This window comes from Pyrus communis, chromosome 3 (genome assembly GCF_963583255.1).
Source record: "Pyrus communis chromosome 3, drPyrComm1.1, whole genome shotgun sequence".
Classification (NCBI taxonomy): domain Eukaryota; kingdom Viridiplantae; phylum Streptophyta; class Magnoliopsida; order Rosales; family Rosaceae; genus Pyrus; species Pyrus communis.
Genome location: NC_084805.1, coordinates 12099170 through 12119290, shown reverse-complemented (window position 1 = coordinate 12119290; position 20121 = coordinate 12099170). Strand labels below are relative to the sequence as shown.

Below are 20121 nucleotides of genomic sequence, written 5' to 3'. Positions count from 1 at the left end.
GCCCAGCAAAGCAAAAAGCTTGCTAGTATGCGGGCCGAGATCTACAAAGAGATAAGCCCAAGTAAGTGGGCTTTGGGTTATGTGTACAACTATGCCTAAAAGGGGCTGCCGTCTGTGCCAACGCGGCTTTGCTCACAGCTTCGGCACAAATTCCTAGATTTTTTTTTTCTCGAATTCTAGGGTTTGGAAAAACCAAAAATTGCTTATATTTTCTTTCGACCCACAAATTCCAAATAGCAATTTTATAATTAGGTAATGCATGAACACGAATATATATATTGACAATTATATGAACATACACAATATATATATATATATATATATATATATATATCGGAAAGAAAATATAAATGTAGAGGTTCATGCATCATAAAGAATGTTTTCATGCTTCATGGTTGTTTCAAATATCTTAATTTATTTTAAAAGAATTTGATTGGCAGAAAACAACTGAGCCAATAGCTAATCTAAAAGATATATCAAATATAATTGGATTTACATAATTACATTTATAATCTGATAAGGCTGGAACAAGTTTTAGTTTTTTCACAACAATAACTTGACAAAACTTACAAATGAAATCTGCCCTTGTTAAAAAATAGTGGAAAATGTTCATTCGTGTGGGAAGGATGCTTCATCCCCACAGAATGCCAGTGGCTCTAGTCAAACGTTCTCTAGGGAACCCAGTCAGATTCAGGTACTACAAACCCTAATTCTTGACCTTCCTCAAGCAACTCTACCATCAAACCCCTCTTTTGTAGAGAGTGAAAAGGTGAGAGATGAGCAATTCAAGTAGCTTGGTTGCAGAGGCAGTGTGGAAGGCGATTGAGTCAACTTGTTCAGTCACCGACGATCAGCTCTCCGTGTTAGTCTCCACTCATCCCATTTCAAATTTCCTTTTAATTTAGTTTGAATTAATTGTTCCAATTGTGTTATTGAGTGTTTGGTTGCTGGGAAAGCTTCAGCCTGCATTTCTTGTTTGGGAAGAACTTGGAGAGAGCAACAAGGATAGTGGATCAGAGAGGTGTGAAGAGGGTTTTGGGTGAGCCCAGTGGTCGTTCCATCTTTCAGGTTTGAAATTTTTGATCAAATCAAATTCTGGGTTTGTTTTGCATACTTGTTTTCAACTGGATTTAGTAGCTTGGACACAATTTCGGATGAAAATTTGTTGAAATTTGGGCTAAATTTTATCTGAAAATTTGTAATTTGGATGAACATTGCTTGAATTTGGGCAGAAAATTATTTGTTTTATGTTCTTGTTTAGCCAAAAAGATTAAGAAACTTTGTCATTCATGGAAATCAAATCTGGGATATGAATCATGTTCATTCGGGCTAAATGATTGTAAATTTATTTGACGTGAAGTGAAAAATGAAATCCCAATTCTCAATTTACGTTGTGTGGTTAGGTCGTCGGAGAATCGCAGAGGAAGGAGGAGTACTTGTGTTTTGCTGAGCAGTATTGTGCTTGTTATTCATTCTTCTATGACATTGTGAACAGAGGAGAGCAGCTTTGTGTGAGTGAGATTCCTCTCTTGCTCATCCAATTTTCGATCGATTCGAGCGTTGTTCTAATTAATCTAAACTACGGGGAGGGGGATCCAAACTCGCTCATCCATTCTAAAGTTCCTCTGAAAATAAAAAACGAAAAAAGTACGAAAGCGTTCTTATTTTTGTTATGCTTCTTGTTGTCCAGTGTAAGCATCAGTTAGCTGCAAGACTTGCTGCATCATTGGGAGCATGCATTGAAGTTAAGGTCTCTGATGAGCAGCTGGCTTTACTGCTTTCCAAACTCTGATAGAATTAGACATCCAAAGATTTGAAGAATACATACTGGCTACTGCAACAACAGGTCACAATTGAACTTGTTTTGCATGGCTACCTGTTTAACATCACGAGTGTGTATATCTTCTCGTGTAGCCAATCCATCATGGTATAGCAAGTGTATCAAATTATTGATTTTGTACCTTCAGTCTATCAAATATTAACCATTTCGTTCACCTATATTATATACCACGCAAAATAGTTTCCCTTTACCTGAATTTACTCATCACTTTCACATCAAATTTTCCGGTTTTCTTTAATTCTTTGGCTAATGATTTGTCCTTATTTTGGTTTTGGGATTGGTTTGTTGTCATATCAGTTCGGTGGACAATTGGCACGTTTTACGTGCGTCTGGATTTGAGGCTGTCAGGACTCATACTTCAGGCTTGAGCAGGACCGTTTCTGATATTTTGGAGGCCTAAGTGCGATTTAATAAAAAGGTCCTCCTTAAAAATATTTTTTTAGACAATACATTCATACAGAATTCCATAACCAATATCCAAATTCAATTGAAATCAGCATCTCACTCTTACTAATTTAATAATCTGCAACTGCCATTAGGGTTCATCCATGAAAACTGGAGCACGACTAAAAGAGAGATGCAAAAATACGTTTGTGTTTGTGAAAGAAAGTAACATACAAGTTAGTTTTTTATTGATAAAGAAAAGTGGAAGAATGTAATATACAAGTTTTTTTTATTGCTACAAAAGAGTGGAAAATTAATATATTAATTAGGCTTTTTAGCCAAAATGTCCCTTAAGATTTGCAAAACTCATCACTTTGGTCCCTAAGATTTCAAATCAATAGAAGTGGTCCCTGAATTTGTCCACTATCAATTATTTTGGTCATTTAATGAAAATTTATATTAAATAAGGACCAAAATGATGAAAATACCATCAATTTAATAAACAATGGGCCAAATGAATAAAAAAAATTGAGGGTATTTTATCATTTTAGCCTTATTTAATGGAGATTTTTCATGGAATGACCAAAATGATTGATGGTTGACAAACTCAGGGACTACTTCTATTGATTTCAAATCTCAGGGACCAAAGTGAGAAGTTATGCAAATCTCAATGACCATTTTGACTAAAAAGCCTATTAAGTATAAGCTCCACTTAATTAATTGTAATACAGATAAAACTATATGATTATGATTTTTCTTTTCAACTAATAATTTTTTTATTAGAAAATTTATACTCGTATATAATATAGGACAACCAAAATTTTGGGGTTCTTAAGGAATTCGAAGCCCTGTGTCATTGCACCTTCACACCCCCAACGCCCCCTCTGTTCTTGAGTCTAATATTTTTTAGTAAGCTACCGATTTCTCCTCTAAACCTTCACTTAGCTTTCAATTTTTCCCTGAATTTTTTCCCTGAATTTTTCTGTTGGAAAATTAAGGACTCAAACTAAAAAATTTTTTAGCTGATTTCCCCCACCGTTAGTTTTTCATATATTACATCCATATTTCCGTTAAATGAGAGCATGTGCACGACATGTGAGTATAGTTAAATCATTTCACTCTTAAAAGCAATTAAAAACTGAAAATAAAACAAAAACAAAACTTTTCCTCTATTTTTTCCTGCTAATTCCTATCCTCAATTTCATTTTTCCCTCCTTTTCAATCAACACATGCTATGGCATGAAAAATGATACATGGTGTTATGTCTTCATATGTAGCTAAATTATTCTTTTTCTTGGAGCAAGAACTACTACCATCTTTTTTTTCTTCTCTAACAAATAATAATATGAACATATACTCATGGTGTTTATTATCTCCAAAACAGTGCATTAATATAAGAAACATGTTCATAATACTTCTAAAAAAATGCTTATGATAATTACAACTTTTCATAATGTCATAATAGTCCCAATACAATTCCGCAAAATGATCATTAAGAAGTTGGAAAACAAAAGAGATTTCACCATCCATAAGGCATATAACCTATAAAATCTCAATTACAAAATATGGGCATTCCACTCAACCAACACACAAGCAAAATAAGGTTTTAGTTATCAAAACAAGAGCACAAATGTTCTATTCAAAACACACATGACACGTTGAGATCAACTACACTTTCCATGGCCTTCCTCGTTTAGCTGGGAACTTGTACCTAAACCCATTTTCATTTCTGATGGTTGCGTAAGGTTAAGGTTGTAATGTAGAAGCAGCAACTTGGAAAGGTGAAAGCTAAGACGGAAAAAAAAACAAAAAATGGGGAACCTAAACAACGCAGTTGAGAGCTCCGTGACCTGGAGTGGATTCTAGGGGAAAGGCAGAGCCTCACCTTGCACAATCCCGTGGTTGACGTCTTATCTTATCACTTCATCACCTATCTTTACCAGAAGAACTTATTTGTAACTTCGTTGCCTTGTAGTGTCGTACCCTCACCCATTTAGGCCGTCCTTGACATTGTGCTTGAATTGGAACTTGAGATTGAGTTTCACCTTGATCTTGCTTACCTCCTAAACCCTGAAGTAAATCAATGATGTTAACAATAGTTTATTGCAATTTAAATAAAAATGAGACCTCAGTCATCTTGAGACCCCATTACAATACATCTCAAACAATTTACTTTGAACCAATGCGCAGATATGGACATAATTTTATTTTATTTTATTTTTTACAGGAAACAATAGTGTATTTCATTAATCAACACGAACCATTACAAGGGTGTCATTGGATACATAGCTTCAGTGACCAATAAATTGATCTGAAGTGAATTACACAAATAGACAAATAAGAGGAAACCTCTAAACGACAACCACAAGAGCTAACATACAACCGCCAAGCGCACAAGAGCTATCAGTACAAATCTGTTACAATAAACGATAGCAGCAACAGAGAAATACAGACAACCACAATGAACATTGCTGAAAAGTAAGACCACAAAAAATCATCACGAAAAAGCGAAATCACGTCAAGTCATAATTTCTTTAAGACCACATATACATTTGACTACCATTTGAAAACCAAAAAGAAATCTCGTACAAAGCTACAGAAGAGAAAAAAAAACCATGTAAAGTCGGCATCTACCTATTAAACAAACAATTACAAAAGGGATAAAATATACTTGCAATACTTTGGACGATTCCCCCCGTTTCGCACCTCCAGGGGCATCTTCAACTCTCAAAACTTTTTGCACTGATTTTGTCGAATCCACCATCAACTAACTATGAAATCGACAAAGGCAACGTCAATTTTGCCCAAGTTTCGGTGAACACTCACCTTGCAAATCGCATGAAAACCCTAGATTTCTAAGAGGGGACTCTGCAAATATGCGATTGAAGAGGGTATATCGTGTGAAGGGCTCGCTGAATGACATTTTTACCCACAAAGAATTGTCACTTGTTGTGCACATGCTTTTAATTTACTTGAAATTTCGATGAAATATATGAAAAACTCACCGTAGAGGAGAAATTGGCTAAAAAATTAGTTCGAGTCCTTAATTTTCCAATAAAATTGAGGGAGGGAGAATCGAAAGCTATGTAAAAGTTTGGAGAAGAGAATCGACAATTTACTCATTTTTTTTTTAATTATTTCCGATCATCAGATTTATTAAATTAAACAAAAAAAAATGACAAGATTAACAAGTACGTGAAAGTTTTAAAAAATGTGCATTTATTTTTTCACTTTATGAACTCGTTCAAGAAATGTTTCGGCTGCATCTTATCTACGAATTGTAATTAATCGGAACAAAGTACATACGGTAGACTAATCCAAATATATGGATGATTCTAGTATTATTGAGCAACGAACAATTGCTTGTAGCTAGTCTCGTATTTTTCATACAAGCCATATTAGAGATACTGTGAATCAAATACAGGTATGTGCTATTTGTTTTATGGTATATTCCTAATCATGTCGAATGAAAATTCTACTCTTAAGCCAGTTTGGAATTGCTATGTTTTTTTAACTGCTTTTGCCGTGCTTTAAGAATAATCAGTTGTAAATAAAGCAATTTAGCGCTTGATAAACTGTACTTTCAAAAGTGGTAAGTATAAAAAGTCGTGTAAAAACGTTTGGGAAATTTTAATGTAAAAGTGATATAATTGTATATAATGACAAAATTTGACATGGTAGTGGGTGTGGTTGTGATGATAGCAATGGTAAGGGCAGTGATGGTGATGTGGCGCTGGTGGTGATGGCAGCTACAAAGGTAGGGTATGGTGGTGGTGCCAATAATGAGGTATGGTGGTTAGAGTGAGGTAAGAGTAGTGGTTGTGTTTGTTGTTGTGGTGGCAGTGGTGGCAACTGTAGTTTATGGTGGTGATGGCAACGGTGACGGCAACAATATCGACGGTGGTGATGGTGGTTGTAATGGTGGTGGTGGTCATGGTAGTGGTGATCTAAAGTTAGTATTTGTAGTAGTAGGTGATAGCAATCACTTTGTTCTCCAAGAGATAAAGTGAGTATAGAAGGTTAAACAATGTAAATTTTTAAAAACAAATAAGGATATTACGAGAATTGGAAATATTCATTAAAGGGCTCAACTCTGTCTTTTATTAAAACAACTTACATGTTGCTTTTAAAAGTTGCTATTGGAAGAACATTTTTTCTTTCTTTTTTTATTTTTAAATTAGCCAGATATTTTAATTTTATCTCACTTTTTTATTGCTCAACTTTAAAATAAAGCAGTTTTTACGGAAAATGGTAATACCAAACACGGCCTTATTCTTCACTCATTTTCTCACCAAAGCAATGGGCCAAATTGTAGGCAATTATGCACAGGATGAAGTCATATGCATGATTACCTGTAATTCCAAGGGCAACCATATCTACATATTACTTGAAAGAAAGCATCTTATTCATCAAAACTCACCTAAGCAATGTGATCAATAAACGTAATACAAATAACATCGCTCAAAACTTAATACAAACAGATAAGAAAGCAAATGATAAGGAAGATACATTATTAGATTTGTAATTGATGGTATAAGATTCGTTTTACAAGGGCAACCATATCTACATATTACTTGAAAGAAAACATCTTATTCATCAAAACTCACCTAAGCAATGTGATCAATAAACGTGATACAAATAACATCGCTCAAAACTTAATACTGGCTAATAAACAGATAAGAAAGCAAATGATAAAGAAGATACATTATTAGATTTGTAATTGATGGTATAAGATTCGTTTTACAAGGGCAACCATATCTACATATTACTTGAAAGAAAGCATCTTATTCATCAAAACTCACCTAAGCAATGTGATCAATAAACGTGATACAAATAACATCTCTCAAAACTTAATACTGGCTAATAAACAGATAAGAAAGCAAATGATAAGGAATATACATTATTAGATTCGTAATTGATGGTATAAGATTCGTTTTACAAGGGCAACCATATCTACATATTACTTGAAAGAAAGCATCTTATTCATCCAAACTCACCTAAGCAATATGATCAATAAACGTGCTACAAATAACATCGCTCAAAACTTAATACTGGCTAATAAACAGATAAGAAAGCAAATGATAAGGAAGATACATTATTAGATTTGTAATTGATGGTATAAGATTCCTTTTACAAGGTTTAATTATAACCTTGGATAAAACTCCAAAATCCCATATAGAAAAGTTTAACCTTTGATCATACAAAAGATTGTTACAGCACTGAAATTTTCACAACCTAACTATCAAAGTTAACAAAGCTGCTGCAGTTACTGGCAAGTTTGGTTGATGAGGAAGAGTTAATTGTACATACCTCAAAAGTTACCGAGCATCCCACTGCTTCATCTTAGCTCATTGATACATATGCTGCAGGCCATAAAAATTGAAATGGACTTAATATATAGGTTAATTTTCTCCGGTACGCTAGCCTTTCGGAGAAACAACAAAATCATGTACAGCGAGATTACATCCTCCCCGTCTCCATGGCCGAACAAAATATATATAACATGAGCATAGCAAGAGGTAATGAACAACTTGATGTATATAAATGTTCGACGCTAAAACTATGCCAATTGAGCAACAACCCCATTCATAGAGGAAAAACTAACTATGACCACTTATTTTTGATACGGTCTAGTAATCTGGACTCCTCCCCCTTGGAAATATGCGGATTAAGATTGAGAAGGTTATTGACAAACTTAACTCCATTGTCCCGTCGATTATGCTTACAGTACCAGTCTACAATGGAGTTTGTACGTGTTCTGGTTTGGTTTGCAGCCGTTCTTAATCATGTAGCGGACCACATCAATAGCTTCCTTGAACAGTGAATCAGCTGCATAACTTGCCACAAAGGTGTTGTAAGTGATTACATCTGGAGAAATCCCAGCGTCCCTCGTTTCTGAGAATATCCGTGAAGCCTCTCTCATACGACCATTTCTACAATAGGCGAAAATAATAGTGTTGTATGAAATTATATCAGGTTTTATACCCTTCTCAATAATCTCCCTCAAAAACTGTTCTGATTTCTCGTAATCTTCTGAGCGGCTGTACATATACATCATACTATTGTAGGTTGTCAAGCTAGGAGTATACCCCATCTCATTCATAAATTTCAAAATCTCACTTGTCTTCGAAAACATCTGCCTCCGGCCATATATTGATAGCATCGCATTCAAGGTACCCTTTTTTTCTCAGTTCCAAGAAGGCATGTTCTGTTTCCATCAAAAGGTCACTCTTATTAAAGACGAGAACAAGTGTCTTCAAGAGAACAACGTGGGGTTCAATTACACCAGAGTATATTTCTTCAGCAAGAATATGAATGCGCTCAATTTCCTTGCCATTGGCATAAGTGTGGAGCAGAGAACTATATGTAAGCTCATTGGGTTTGCAGTGACCATTCTGCATTTCCGTAAGCATTTTCTCAGACTGTTGCCAAAGCCCACCTCGCGCCAGTGCTGCCAAAACAGCATTATAGGAGGAGAGGTCTGGAGTAACACCAGCTTCTAGCATTCTCTTATACACAGCCACAGCTTGGTCGAAAGAACCGCACCGGCTGTATGCACTGATTAGAGTGTTGAAAGTATCCCTCTCGGGTACAAACCCTGCTCTCTTCATCTCCCTAAACACTCCCGAAACTTCCAAGTCCATCCCATTTTGGCCAAACACTGCCAAAAGTGTGTTCCAAGTAACTATGTCTGGGGTGCACTTGCATATCTTGATCTCTTCAAAAACTTTCATCATTTCAGCAAAATTTCCCCTGTTACCATGCATTTTAATAAGGGCGTTAAAGGTACAAATGTTTGGTTTGCAACCAAAACTTTTCATCTCCTCAAAAACCCTCATTGCCAGCTCATCCTTCCCAGCCTTCTCATATCCTGACAAAAGGGTGGTGTAGGTAAAAACATCGGGTTTAATCCCCTTCTCCATCATCTCCTGAAAAGCCTCAGCAGCCTCCAAATACAAAGACCCGTGCCGACAACAAGTAATAAGCGTATTATAAGTATAAGAATCCGGGGCAATCCCAGAACTCTTCATACCCTCCACAAGAGCTCTAATCTTATGCCCAAGGCATACCCATTTTCCCATACACATTCAAAATCACATTGTAAGTTATCAAAGTCGGCCTAAAACCCTCTTCCTCCATTTTCTTAAACACCGAAACCGCCTCCCGATACCTCCCATTACTAGCACAAGCAGTAATCAAAGATGTATAAGCATAAACATCAAGAGAAAAGCCTTCATTGTGCAAATTCTGAAACAACGAAGTTCCATTCGAAACCCGACCCACTTTCCCCAGAATACTAATAATCACAGCAACGACAGAGCCATTCAAAACCAAATCGCAATCCTCACGTTTCTTAAACCACTCGAAAACACTAATAGCCAAGTTAAATCTCTTATGAAAGCCTAAACCTTTAACAATACCCAGTAAATCCAAAGCCAGAGAGCCAAGCTCGACCCAAATTCATCCCTATGCAATTCAACTAAACCAACAAGCTTCTCACCTAATTCGGAGGAATCGAACTGTGGGTCGAGAAAGGAGTGGAGGATATGCTGACCTTGGGAGGAGAAGCGGTGGTGGGACCAGGGCTTGCCGCGGTTGGAGTCGCGTGACCTGCCGATGCGAGTGCGAGCTCTAGGGAGGGTGGGAGGGGAAGTGGGGAGTTGGGTATGTGGGGTGGAGGGGTTTGGGTGGAGAAGGAGCTCTTGGAGGAGAGGGGTTATGGGAGGCGGTGGAGGACGTGGAAGCGGCGGTGGCGGTGGGGGAGTGGCTGGGTTTTGGGGTTGGTGGTGGGTTTGGAAGAAGGGTCTGGAGGAGGGAGGTGGGTTAGGAAGGAGAAGAGGGAGAGCCATTTGCTCTGCCATTGGGGATAGAGTGAGAAGGTTTTGGGTTTAGTGGCTGGGTTTTGATTATGCCTGGCAATTTCTGACACGACTCGATAATCCGACACGACACGACACGAAATTAACAGGTGTTTGAGTCGACACGATAACGAATCGGGTCGTTATCGGGTAACCCGATAAGCACTTGTTAAGATAACGGGTTGGTTCGGGTATACACGTGGTTAACACGATACACGATAAGCAGAATATTATTTTTATAATTTTATAATCCTAAAACAATATTGTAGTAATTATATACATTAATTTTACAATTTTATACCCCTAAAAATTATAATAAATAAATATATATATATATATATTAAATTAACTATAAAATTTATAATAATTATAATAATTATATATACTATAATAATTATACCCCCAAAATATTAAGTCTATCTATATTAATTATATATATATATATATATATTAAATTTTATAAAAACTATAATAATTATTAATTAATAATTTAATATGCATGATGCATTGCATGATTTTGCATCCATTGAAATTTGATGTGATTTCTTTCCATTCAAATTTCAATAATCAATTTCTTGCCTTTGCCAACTTGCCGCCCTTTTTGAAGAAAAAAAATGAAGGGAAAATGAAAATGTTAAGAAAAATTGAAAATAAAACAAAAAAGTGAGGGAATTAGGGAAAGATGTTGGAGGGAAAAGTGAAAATGATAAGAAAAAGTTGAAAAGGAAACAAAAAAGAGAGGGAAAAATGAAAATTACTAGAAGTGGTGAGAAATTTTTTTTTTTTTTTTTTTAAGTTATTAACTTTTTATCACACACATGACTGTCATGACATATCTCACTATTTTTATAATGACACACGTGACACGTGATGTATGTACTATTCCGTGAACTAGTCAATTATAATTTATACATACAAAATAAATAGATTTAAATCTACTTAATAAATATATATATATACACACACACACACGGAACTTGATTGATGGCATACGAATTCTCCAAAACTAATTTCAACGATCCCAACCGTCAAACTTGTTTGTATATGCTTTGAGATCACATCAACAAAAAATCATAAAAAATAAACATTCAGAGATCAAGTAAAGGGACAAAGCTTTTCAACGGTTATAAACAAAAAATCACGATTTAACGGTTATTTTAACTCCGATTTTGATGATTTTTTATAACTACACTCCTTGACCCTATATGAATACAATGAATGAATTCGATCTTCAATTTAAAATATTTACACAAGTGGATACCACAAAATCTTATGTTATACTTAATGAAAGTATAAATAAACTCTAAGTGTTAGTCAATCTATCGTTTTACGAATTCTCCAAAACTATTTTCAACGATCCAAACCGTCAAAATTGTTTGTATATGCTTGGAGATTACATCAGCAAAAAATCACAAAAAAAAAACATTCAAAGATCAAGTAACGGGACAAAGCTTTTCAACGGTTATAAACGAAAAATCACGATTTAACGGTTATTTTAACTCCGATTTTGATGATTTTTTATAACTACACTCCTTGACCCTATGTGAATACAATGAATGAATTCGATCTTCAATTTAAAATATTTACACAAGTGGATACCACAAAATCTTATGTTATACTTAATGAAAGTATAAATAAACTCTAAGTGTTAGTCAATCTATCGTTTTACGAATTCTCCAAAACTAATTTCAACGATCCAAACCGTCAAAATTGTTTGTATATGATTGGAGATCACATCAGCTAAAAATCACAAAAAAAAAACATTCAAAGATCAAGTAACGGGACAAAACTTTTCAACGGTTATAAACGAAAAATCACGATTTAACGGTTATTTTAACTCCGATTTTGATGATTTTTTATAACTACACTCCTTGACCCTATATGAATACAATGAATAAATTCGATCTTCAATTTAAAATATTTACACAAGTGGATACCACAAAATCTTATGTTATACTTAATAAAAGTATAAATAAACTCTAAGTGTTAGTCAATCTATCATTTTACGAATTCTCCAAAACTAATTTCAACGATCCAAACCGTCAAAATTGTTTGTATATGCTTGGAGATCACATCAGCAAAAAATCACAAAAAAAAAAACATTAAGAGATCAAGTAACGGGCAAAGCTTTTCAACGGTTATAAATGAAAAATCACGATTTAACGGTTATTTTAACTCCGATTTTGATGATTTTTTATAACTACACTCCTTGACCCTATTTGAATACAATGAATGAATTCGATCTTCAATTTAAAATATTTACACAAGTGGATACCACAAAATCTTATGTTATACTTAATGAAAGTATAAATAAACTCTAAGTGTTAGTCAATCTATCGTTTTACGAATTCTCCAAAACTAATTTCAACGATCCAAACCGTCAAAATTGTTTGTATATGCTTGGAGATCACATCAGCAAAAAATCACAAAAAAAAAACATTCAGAGATCAAGTAACGGGACAAAGCTTTTCAACGGTTATAAACGAAAAATCACGATTTAACGGTTATTTTAACTCCGATTTTGATGAGTTTTTATAACTACACTCATTGACCCTATATGAATACAATGAATGAATTCGATCTTCAATTTAAAATATTTACACAAGTGGATACCACAAAATCTTATGTTATACTTAATGAAAGTATAAATAAACTCTAAGTGTTAGTCAATCTATCGTTTTACGAATTCTCCAAAACTAATTTCAACGATCCAAACCGTTAAAATTGTTTGTATATGCTTGGAGATCACATCAGCAAAAAATCACAAAAAAAAAACATTCAAAGATCAAGTAACGGGACAAAGCTTTTCAACGGTTATAAACGAAAAATCACGATTTAACGGTTATTTTAACTCCGATTTTGATGATTTTTTATAACTACACTCCTTGACCCTATATGAATACAATGAATGAATTCGATCTTCAATTTAAAATATTTACACAAGTGGATACCACAAAATCTTATGTTATACTTAATAAAAGTATAAATTTTATATATACTAAAACCCGGTGAAAACTACTGTTCATTAACAGTGCTCCACCGGTTTTGCCCCTCTTTCTCTTCATGTTTTTTCAGCTTTAGTGGGGTTGAATGGTGAATTGGCCATTTTGCCCTTCTCTCATTTTTCTTTCCATCCGTGCGTGCGTGTTGTGTTTTCTAGGGTTCCAGCTTCTTCCACTTTTATCTGCTGCTGCGTGTTAGTTCCACGTGTTCGTCATCGGGATCATTTGGCCCGTAGTGTCAAGATTTCCATTTGCTTCCAGTGGCTTCCAATTGCTTCCAATTGCTTTCATTTGCTTCATCTCTCTTGAAATGAAAAAAAAAAACCCTGCGTTCATCCAACCTTAGAATCCCGAAACCAAAATTCATCCAGATCGTTCCAATCTCCAACGGCATATCGAAATATCCAGTCGCTTGATTCTCTATCTAAAATACCCACTCATCCTTGCCTTATCTCTGATGATTCAATTGGCCGGCGACGGCTTCTAGGATTCTAGCTCGACTTCTCTTTCAAAACTCAGCTCGAGTGCTCGGGTATTTGTTTTTGGGTGGCTTTTGCTCCGCAAATACAACTTATGTTTAAATTTTGGTTTTTGGTTTTTTTTTTTTTTTTAATTTTGACTGTTTTGTTTATGCGTTCGGATGCTCGATTTTCCTACATGGCGATTTCTGCTGATGACTAGAGAACTAGACCTTGCTACTATCGGATTCCTGAGTAAATTTGGTTTTCATTTGTTTGGAGATTTTGTTTCCAGTATCCGTTTTTCAACTGGTTGTGCATCTCTGTAAAGCTAGATCTGTAAATGTTTTTTCTGTTGTTTTGCATGGAACCAGAGCCTTTCCATGCTCGAGCTCCACAGGTATGGCACCGCCCTTTTACATGTTTTTGCTTTGATTCCAGTTTTTTCCAAGGCTGACATGGCGATTCTCTGCGAGGATTGCAATGAGAGAAGGTGGCTGCTCTGTGATTTTTGCAAAGGGCAGAAAACGAATGTGAAATCCTAGACCAATCGAATCTACGGCCGATGCCCATCTTGCAGAATTGTGAGTTTTGAACTCCTCCTCACAAGAGAAAGCCCAATAACTTTTTGTTTCAGAGGTTTGATTTTTATGGAATTTGAAGTGAAACATTTGGTGCTTAATTTTAGGTTTTTTTAACATAAATTAATGTGTTATAAGCTATGTCAGAATAATGAAGGACCTAAGAGAGCTTTATTTGGAAGTAGAAGTCAAGGTAATTGTTTGCTCCCAATCCTCATCCTCTCTTCACGTTGTTTCTTTTTAAAGTAATTTTTCCACCCCTTAAGCATGTAAAATTTTATTTTCTTCTTTTCTTGATGGATATGCTTTTGTTTGTAGGTTGATCCTGTCGTTTCATTTTGTGAAGCAGTGTAGCCTTTGTCAATAAAATGCTTTGCTCAAACATCCAATAAGAAGAATAAAATAACTATGGTAAGAAGCAACCTAATTTCAGAAATTTTATGTGATTCAGTTTTTAAATTATAATCTTCTAAAAACCTTTTGTAGATTGCTGAGCCATTGGAGAGAGGATTTGCTGAGGACATTGAGAATGTATATAAACTACAGTGTTCCTTTCTGCAATGCAGGTTGAGTATGATTTCCTAGATTTGATTTATGCCATCCATTGTGTTGAGTCGGTTATATGTACTATTTGGCTTTTGGGGTTGAATAATGCGATCTAAATCTTGGGTTTCAAATTTTTGTAGCCTTGAGTTGATCTTGATCCAGAGCTAATGCAAATGGATTTTTATTATTCCTATATATAAATGATGGCTGTTGAATTTTTTTTTTCATTTATTGATATCATAGTTTGCCATCGTCTGTCCAATTCATTCATGTAAAGTATTACTGCTAATTAATTACAACTGTATTAACATTTTGTTTCAGTTGTAACCTTTTTTTTTTTTTTTTTCCCTGATGATCCAAATTGTTTTATATGCAGTGACTGCTTCAAGGAAAATGTGCTCTTATGGGATATTCTATGTTCAAGTAACTGTCAATGAGGAATACTTGACTAGCCATTTTTTGTATATCAATGACAAGGCATTTCACAATGTCTTTTCTGTAAGTTACATAAACTTAGACAACTTTGTAAAAATATTTGCTCCATTTTCTACTTAATATTTATCTTAGTCTTTGGTTATTTATATGTTAAAAATATAGTCTATAGTTATATTTTCGCTTCCGCAACAACGTGCGGGTAAAATTTACTAGTAAACTCTAAGTGTTAGTCAATCTATCGTTTTACGAATTCTCCAAAACTAATTTCAACGATCCAAACCGTCAAAATTGTTTGTATATGCTTGGAGATCACATCAGCAAAAAATCACAAAAAAAAAACATTCAGAGATCAAGGAACGGGACAAAGCTTTTCAATGGTTATAAACGAAAAATCACGATTTAACGGTTATTTTAACTCCGATTTTGATGATTTTTTATAACTACACTCCTTAACCCTATATGAATACAATGAATGAATTCGATCTTCAATTTAAAATATTTACACAAGTGGATACCATAAAATCTTATGTTATACTTAATGAAAGTATAAATAAACTCTAAGTGTTAGTCAATCTATCGTTTTACGAATTCTCCAAAACTAATTTCAACGATCCAAACCGTCAAAATTGTTTGTATATGCTTGAATTTTCGAGTGTAGATATAGTACTTGAACGAGAAATGTTTTAATGTTTTGAAGTAATATTTATGTGGCAATGTGTGGTATGTGCAAAATTTTAAAAAATATATTTTTTTCTTAACGAGTCATAACGGGTCGGGTCACTTTACCCGTTGGGTAAAGTGACACGACCTGTTAAGGACCCGTTAAGATAACGAGTGTGACACGACACGACCCGTTAAGATAACAGGTGTTACACGAAAACGACACGAACATGATAGACACGACCCGTTTGCCAGGCCTAGTTTTGATGTAAGACTTCTGGTACAATTTTGTTGGCTTTGGCCTTGATTATCTTCGAGGGAAAATCGTGATATTTTCTTTTTGTTTGACAAAAAATAAAGATTTTTTTGCTACCCTTTTCTGGACATGGATTGGAGGATGAGGAGTGAGGACTTTGTTAAAATGAAAAGAAATACTTTTTTTTTTCTTCTTAAAACGTTAGGGTAAAGTACATTTTAGCACCTTAATTTTGGTTCACATAATAATTTGATACCTCATGTCTTAAACATTTTAATATCATACATCAACTTACGAATTCATTGCAATGTTAAATCTCTGTTAAATTTTTTGTTAATTTTTCTATTAAATGATGATGGTGGTCCACTTCTCGCCTAACTGAACTCCACGCTAGTATGAATCCTCCACGTGGAATAAAAAGAAATTTTAAACAAAATAAATAAATAAAAAATGAAAGAATCGAAAAAAAAAAAAAAAACAAAGTTCATGAGCTGCCCGTGCCCCCAGCCAAAAATCCACCACCCTCTCAAGAACCCTAACCCCCAATTTCTAGCAAAAAGCTTCCCTTACCACTCCAAATCTCGATCCTCACTTCCCTCAAACACCATCTCGAGCTCCACCTCCGGCCTTCTCTAGATTTCACTGATCTCAGTCCATCTCTTTCGATCTCTTTGCTCATCCTCTCCATAGACCTCTCGCTCCTTCATTTCTCTCAATTTAAAGGTGGCTCATCTCTTACCTCTATTCTCTCTATTTGATGGTGGGGACCATTCTGTCCTCTTCAAACACATCCATCAATGGGATGGGCAACAATTATGGTAGATGAGTAACCGCGATTATTTACGCATAACCATTTACGTTCATACCCGCATAATCGTTTACCTGTTGGTTAATTGCATAAACGGTTATACACATACCCATAACCGAAACGGTTAACCATACTTATAACAATGTATCCATTTAACCATAACCGTTTACCCATTTTTGAACTCGTTTATCCTTTTTTTACCCATTTACCCCTTTTTCACCCGTCTACATGTTTTTTTTTCTTTTAACAACTTGAAAATTACAAAAGAAAATTTTGTTATAATTTTCGTTTTCTAACAATTAAACACCGTTATAGGTACATTTTAGTATGCATTTCCCTATTTTAATTATTTAAATCCTCATACAATTTCAATAATTGAAATAATGGTTTATGAAGGATATTTTTCTGCTACGCCCAAGCAAGTCTTTAATTATAATCCATATGATTACAAAGTAAAGCTTCTAAAAACAAAATATAGTCATTATCTTGAATACTAGATGATTCAAAGCTCCAAAATATTTCGAAACTAAACTCTTTCAAACACTAATGCTTTAGCACGTTCAGTCACAAAGTCTCATCGACTTGTTGTCACCAAAAGAGGCCTTCAAAAGAAAAGTATAAATTGAATTAGTATCCCATTTAGGAACACTAACACCAATTAGCATGAATCCAACAGAGGTAAGTAATTACAAAATGTTTACATTGTACACTCAGTTATCAGGAAGAAAAAAAATAAGGCAAACAAAAACGAAGTACCAAATCAATTGAGTTAGTATTGATAACAGTGTTCTTGATATATGGCACCCAGGAAACCAGAAAATACGATAGAGAAGAGTGAGAAAGAATGATAGAGAAGAGAGATAGAGAGAAATGATATCTTTGTGTATTACAATCTGATTGCTCCTTACAAGATCTTACACACTTATATACACAAGTGTTAGCTTATCTCTTAAGCCTTTTAACCACCACACTCTAACTAATTAACTGTCTTTTATATCACTTTTGCACATTTTGACCCTGACCATACTACCCTTCTTATGCTAGTCAATATCCCCCCGCAATCTTAACTTGGGGATCCAAGCTTAAGATTGGAACAATGTTTGACAAACAAAGGCCCATGTAACCCCTTTGTAAGAATATCTGTAGATTGATCTTCAGTGGGAATATAAGAGACTTCCAAATCACCTTGTTGCACCTTTTCTCTAACAAAATGATAATCCGTATCCAAGTGCTTGATTCGAGAGTGAAAAACCAGATTGGCACTTAATGCAATTGCAGACAAATTATCACAATGGATAACCGGTGATGTGGGCAGAAACACAGCCAAATCTTTCAAGACTGCCCTTATCCATGCTAGATCAGCTGCAGTGTAAGCCAAGGCTTTGTACTCGGCTTCAGTAGATATGCGAGAGACAGACCCTTGTTTCTTGGACTGCCATGAAATGGGACTATTGCCAAGAAACACAAGATAACCAGTCACAGACCTCCGAGTGTTCAAATCTGCAGCCCAATCAGAGTCTGAAAAAGCCTCCAAACTCGGTGTTGTCGCTGCAGAATATACAAGACCATATTGAATGGTACCCTGAAGATACCTCAAGATTCGCTTCACAGCTCCAAAATGAACCTCAGTAGGTGCTTTCATAAATTGACACACTGAATTAACTGCAAAAGCAATATCCGGCCGAGTAAATGTCAGGTATTGAAGAGAACCAACAATGCTTCTGTAAAATGTAGGATCAGGTAAAGGCATTCCTTTAGTGAGAAGCAACGAGCTGTGTGGCTTACATGGTGTGGAAGATGGTTTACAAGAATCCATTCCAGCTTTATGAAGCAAATCTTTGATATATTTCGATTAATTGACAAAGATATCCCCATTTGAAGGATATGAAATCTGTAGGCCCAAGAAATAGATGAGTCGGCCCAAGTCTTTCAATTCAAATACTTCGGAGAGTTCATGAATGACCTGTTGAATTTGGACAAAATTAGAGCCTGTCAAAATTATATCATCCACATAGAGAAGGAGAATGATGATATCAGCACCAGTGTGCTTTACAAACAAGCTTGTGTCAGACAATGAAGCATGAAATCCCATAGCACACAGATAGGTGGTAAACTTAGAATTCCAGGCCCTTAGTGCCTGTTTAAGGCCATACAGGGATTTAACGAGTTTACAGACATAATTGGGATAGGTGGGATCAACAAAACCTTGAGGTTGGTGCATATAAACCTCTTCCTGTAAATCCCCATGCAAAAAAGCATTTTTAATGTCCAATTGGTTCAACTTCCAGTGATTCATCGCGGCTATAGCAAGAATAATGCGCACTGTTGTATGTCGAACAACAGGACTAAATGTCTCGGAATAATCAATGCCATGCTCCTATGAAAATCCTTGAGCCACCAATCGAGCTTTATATCTCGATACACTACCATCAGACTTCTTTTTGACCTTGTAAACCCATTTACTACCAACCATAAATCTGTTACTTGGATATGGAACTAGCTGCCAGGTCCCCTGAGCCCTGAGAGAGTGATATTCTTCCTGCATAGCTTGCTGCTAATGGGGAAGACTTGCAGCTTTTCGAAAATTTGAAGGTTCTTTAGTATCAGTGATCTCTGTCACAAAGGAATAACCACCAGAGAACACTTCATCTGCTGTAACCTGTAAAGACTGTAATTCTGGAAAAGATGTCAAATAAGCAGCATAATCTTGTTGTTGTATAGTCCCACTTTTCAATCGTGTGACCATGGGATGAATAGACACTGCATCTGGGGACATGGAATGATTGTCAGAATGTGCACTGAATGAATGAGAGATAGGAATTACTACCTCCAGTGGAGAACTCGGTTGGACAGACAACAAGGGTGATGCATTGACTTCTGTATTGGAGTGATGATGGGATTCAGATGGTTGTGAGTAGTTAGACCGATTAGCAGAGTCATGAGATGCTGCCATTTGAAAACTTGATTGCACACTTGACATTTGCAACTGAGAGACTGAATCTAACATTGAAGCTGCACCTGATACTGTACTATGCACTGTAGGAATAGGCATTTGAACCATAACCACATCTTCTGATATGTGCTTAGACTGTCCAGAACGAAGGCACCTTCGAGATAGGTCTGCCTTATAGGGAAACACTTCCTCATTGTATATAACATGCCTAGACAAGATCAATTTTCCAGTGTTCAGATCATAGCAGATTGCTCCTTTGTATCCTAAAGCATAACCAAGAAACACACATAGTGAAGATCTAGGTTGAAACTTGTTACTGGTATATGGGTGTAGGAAGGG

General features: G+C 35.4%; 1 protein-coding gene and 1 pseudogene across 2 annotated transcripts; one reads left to right on the top strand and one right to left on the bottom strand.

The window, feature by feature from the left end:
* Window positions 1-630: 630 nt before the first annotated feature.
* On the top strand, window positions 631-2030 carry LOC137730139 (uncharacterized). Of its 2 annotated transcripts, none has more exons than XM_068469203.1 (4): window positions 631-862; window positions 963-1068; window positions 1404-1511; window positions 1691-2030. In XM_068469203.1, exons 1-4 carry the CDS (start codon window positions 777-779, stop codon window positions 1790-1792), a joined length of 402 nt encoding a protein of 133 aa, XP_068325304.1. In that variant the 5' UTR covers window positions 631-776; the 3' UTR covers window positions 1793-2030. The 2 variants fall into 2 exon arrangements, with proteins under 2 accessions (XP_068325304.1, XP_068325303.1); XM_068469202.1 differs by having other exon boundaries at window positions 957-1068.
* A 5338-nt stretch (window positions 2031-7368) lies between these two features.
* Window positions 7369-10126, bottom strand: LOC137730073 (pentatricopeptide repeat-containing protein At5g02860-like; annotated as a pseudogene).
* Between the last annotated feature and the right edge of the window lie 9995 nt (window positions 10127-20121).

What these genes read in the sequence shown, in the direction of transcription:
- LOC137730139 (XM_068469202.1), top strand. Translation starts at nt 777, where the DNA reads ATGAGCAATTCAAGTAGCTTGGTTGCAGAGGCAGTGTGGAAGGCGATT. An exon ending in GTGGTCGTTCCATCTTTCAG is followed by an intron (nt 1,069 to 1,403) that starts GTTTGAAATTTT and finishes TTGTGTGGTTAG; the next exon opens with GTCGTCGGAGAATCGCAGAG. An exon ending in ACAGAGGAGAGCAGCTTTGT is followed by an intron (nt 1,512 to 1,690) that starts GTGAGTGAGATT and finishes CTTGTTGTCCAG; the next exon opens with TGTAAGCATCAGTTAGCTGC.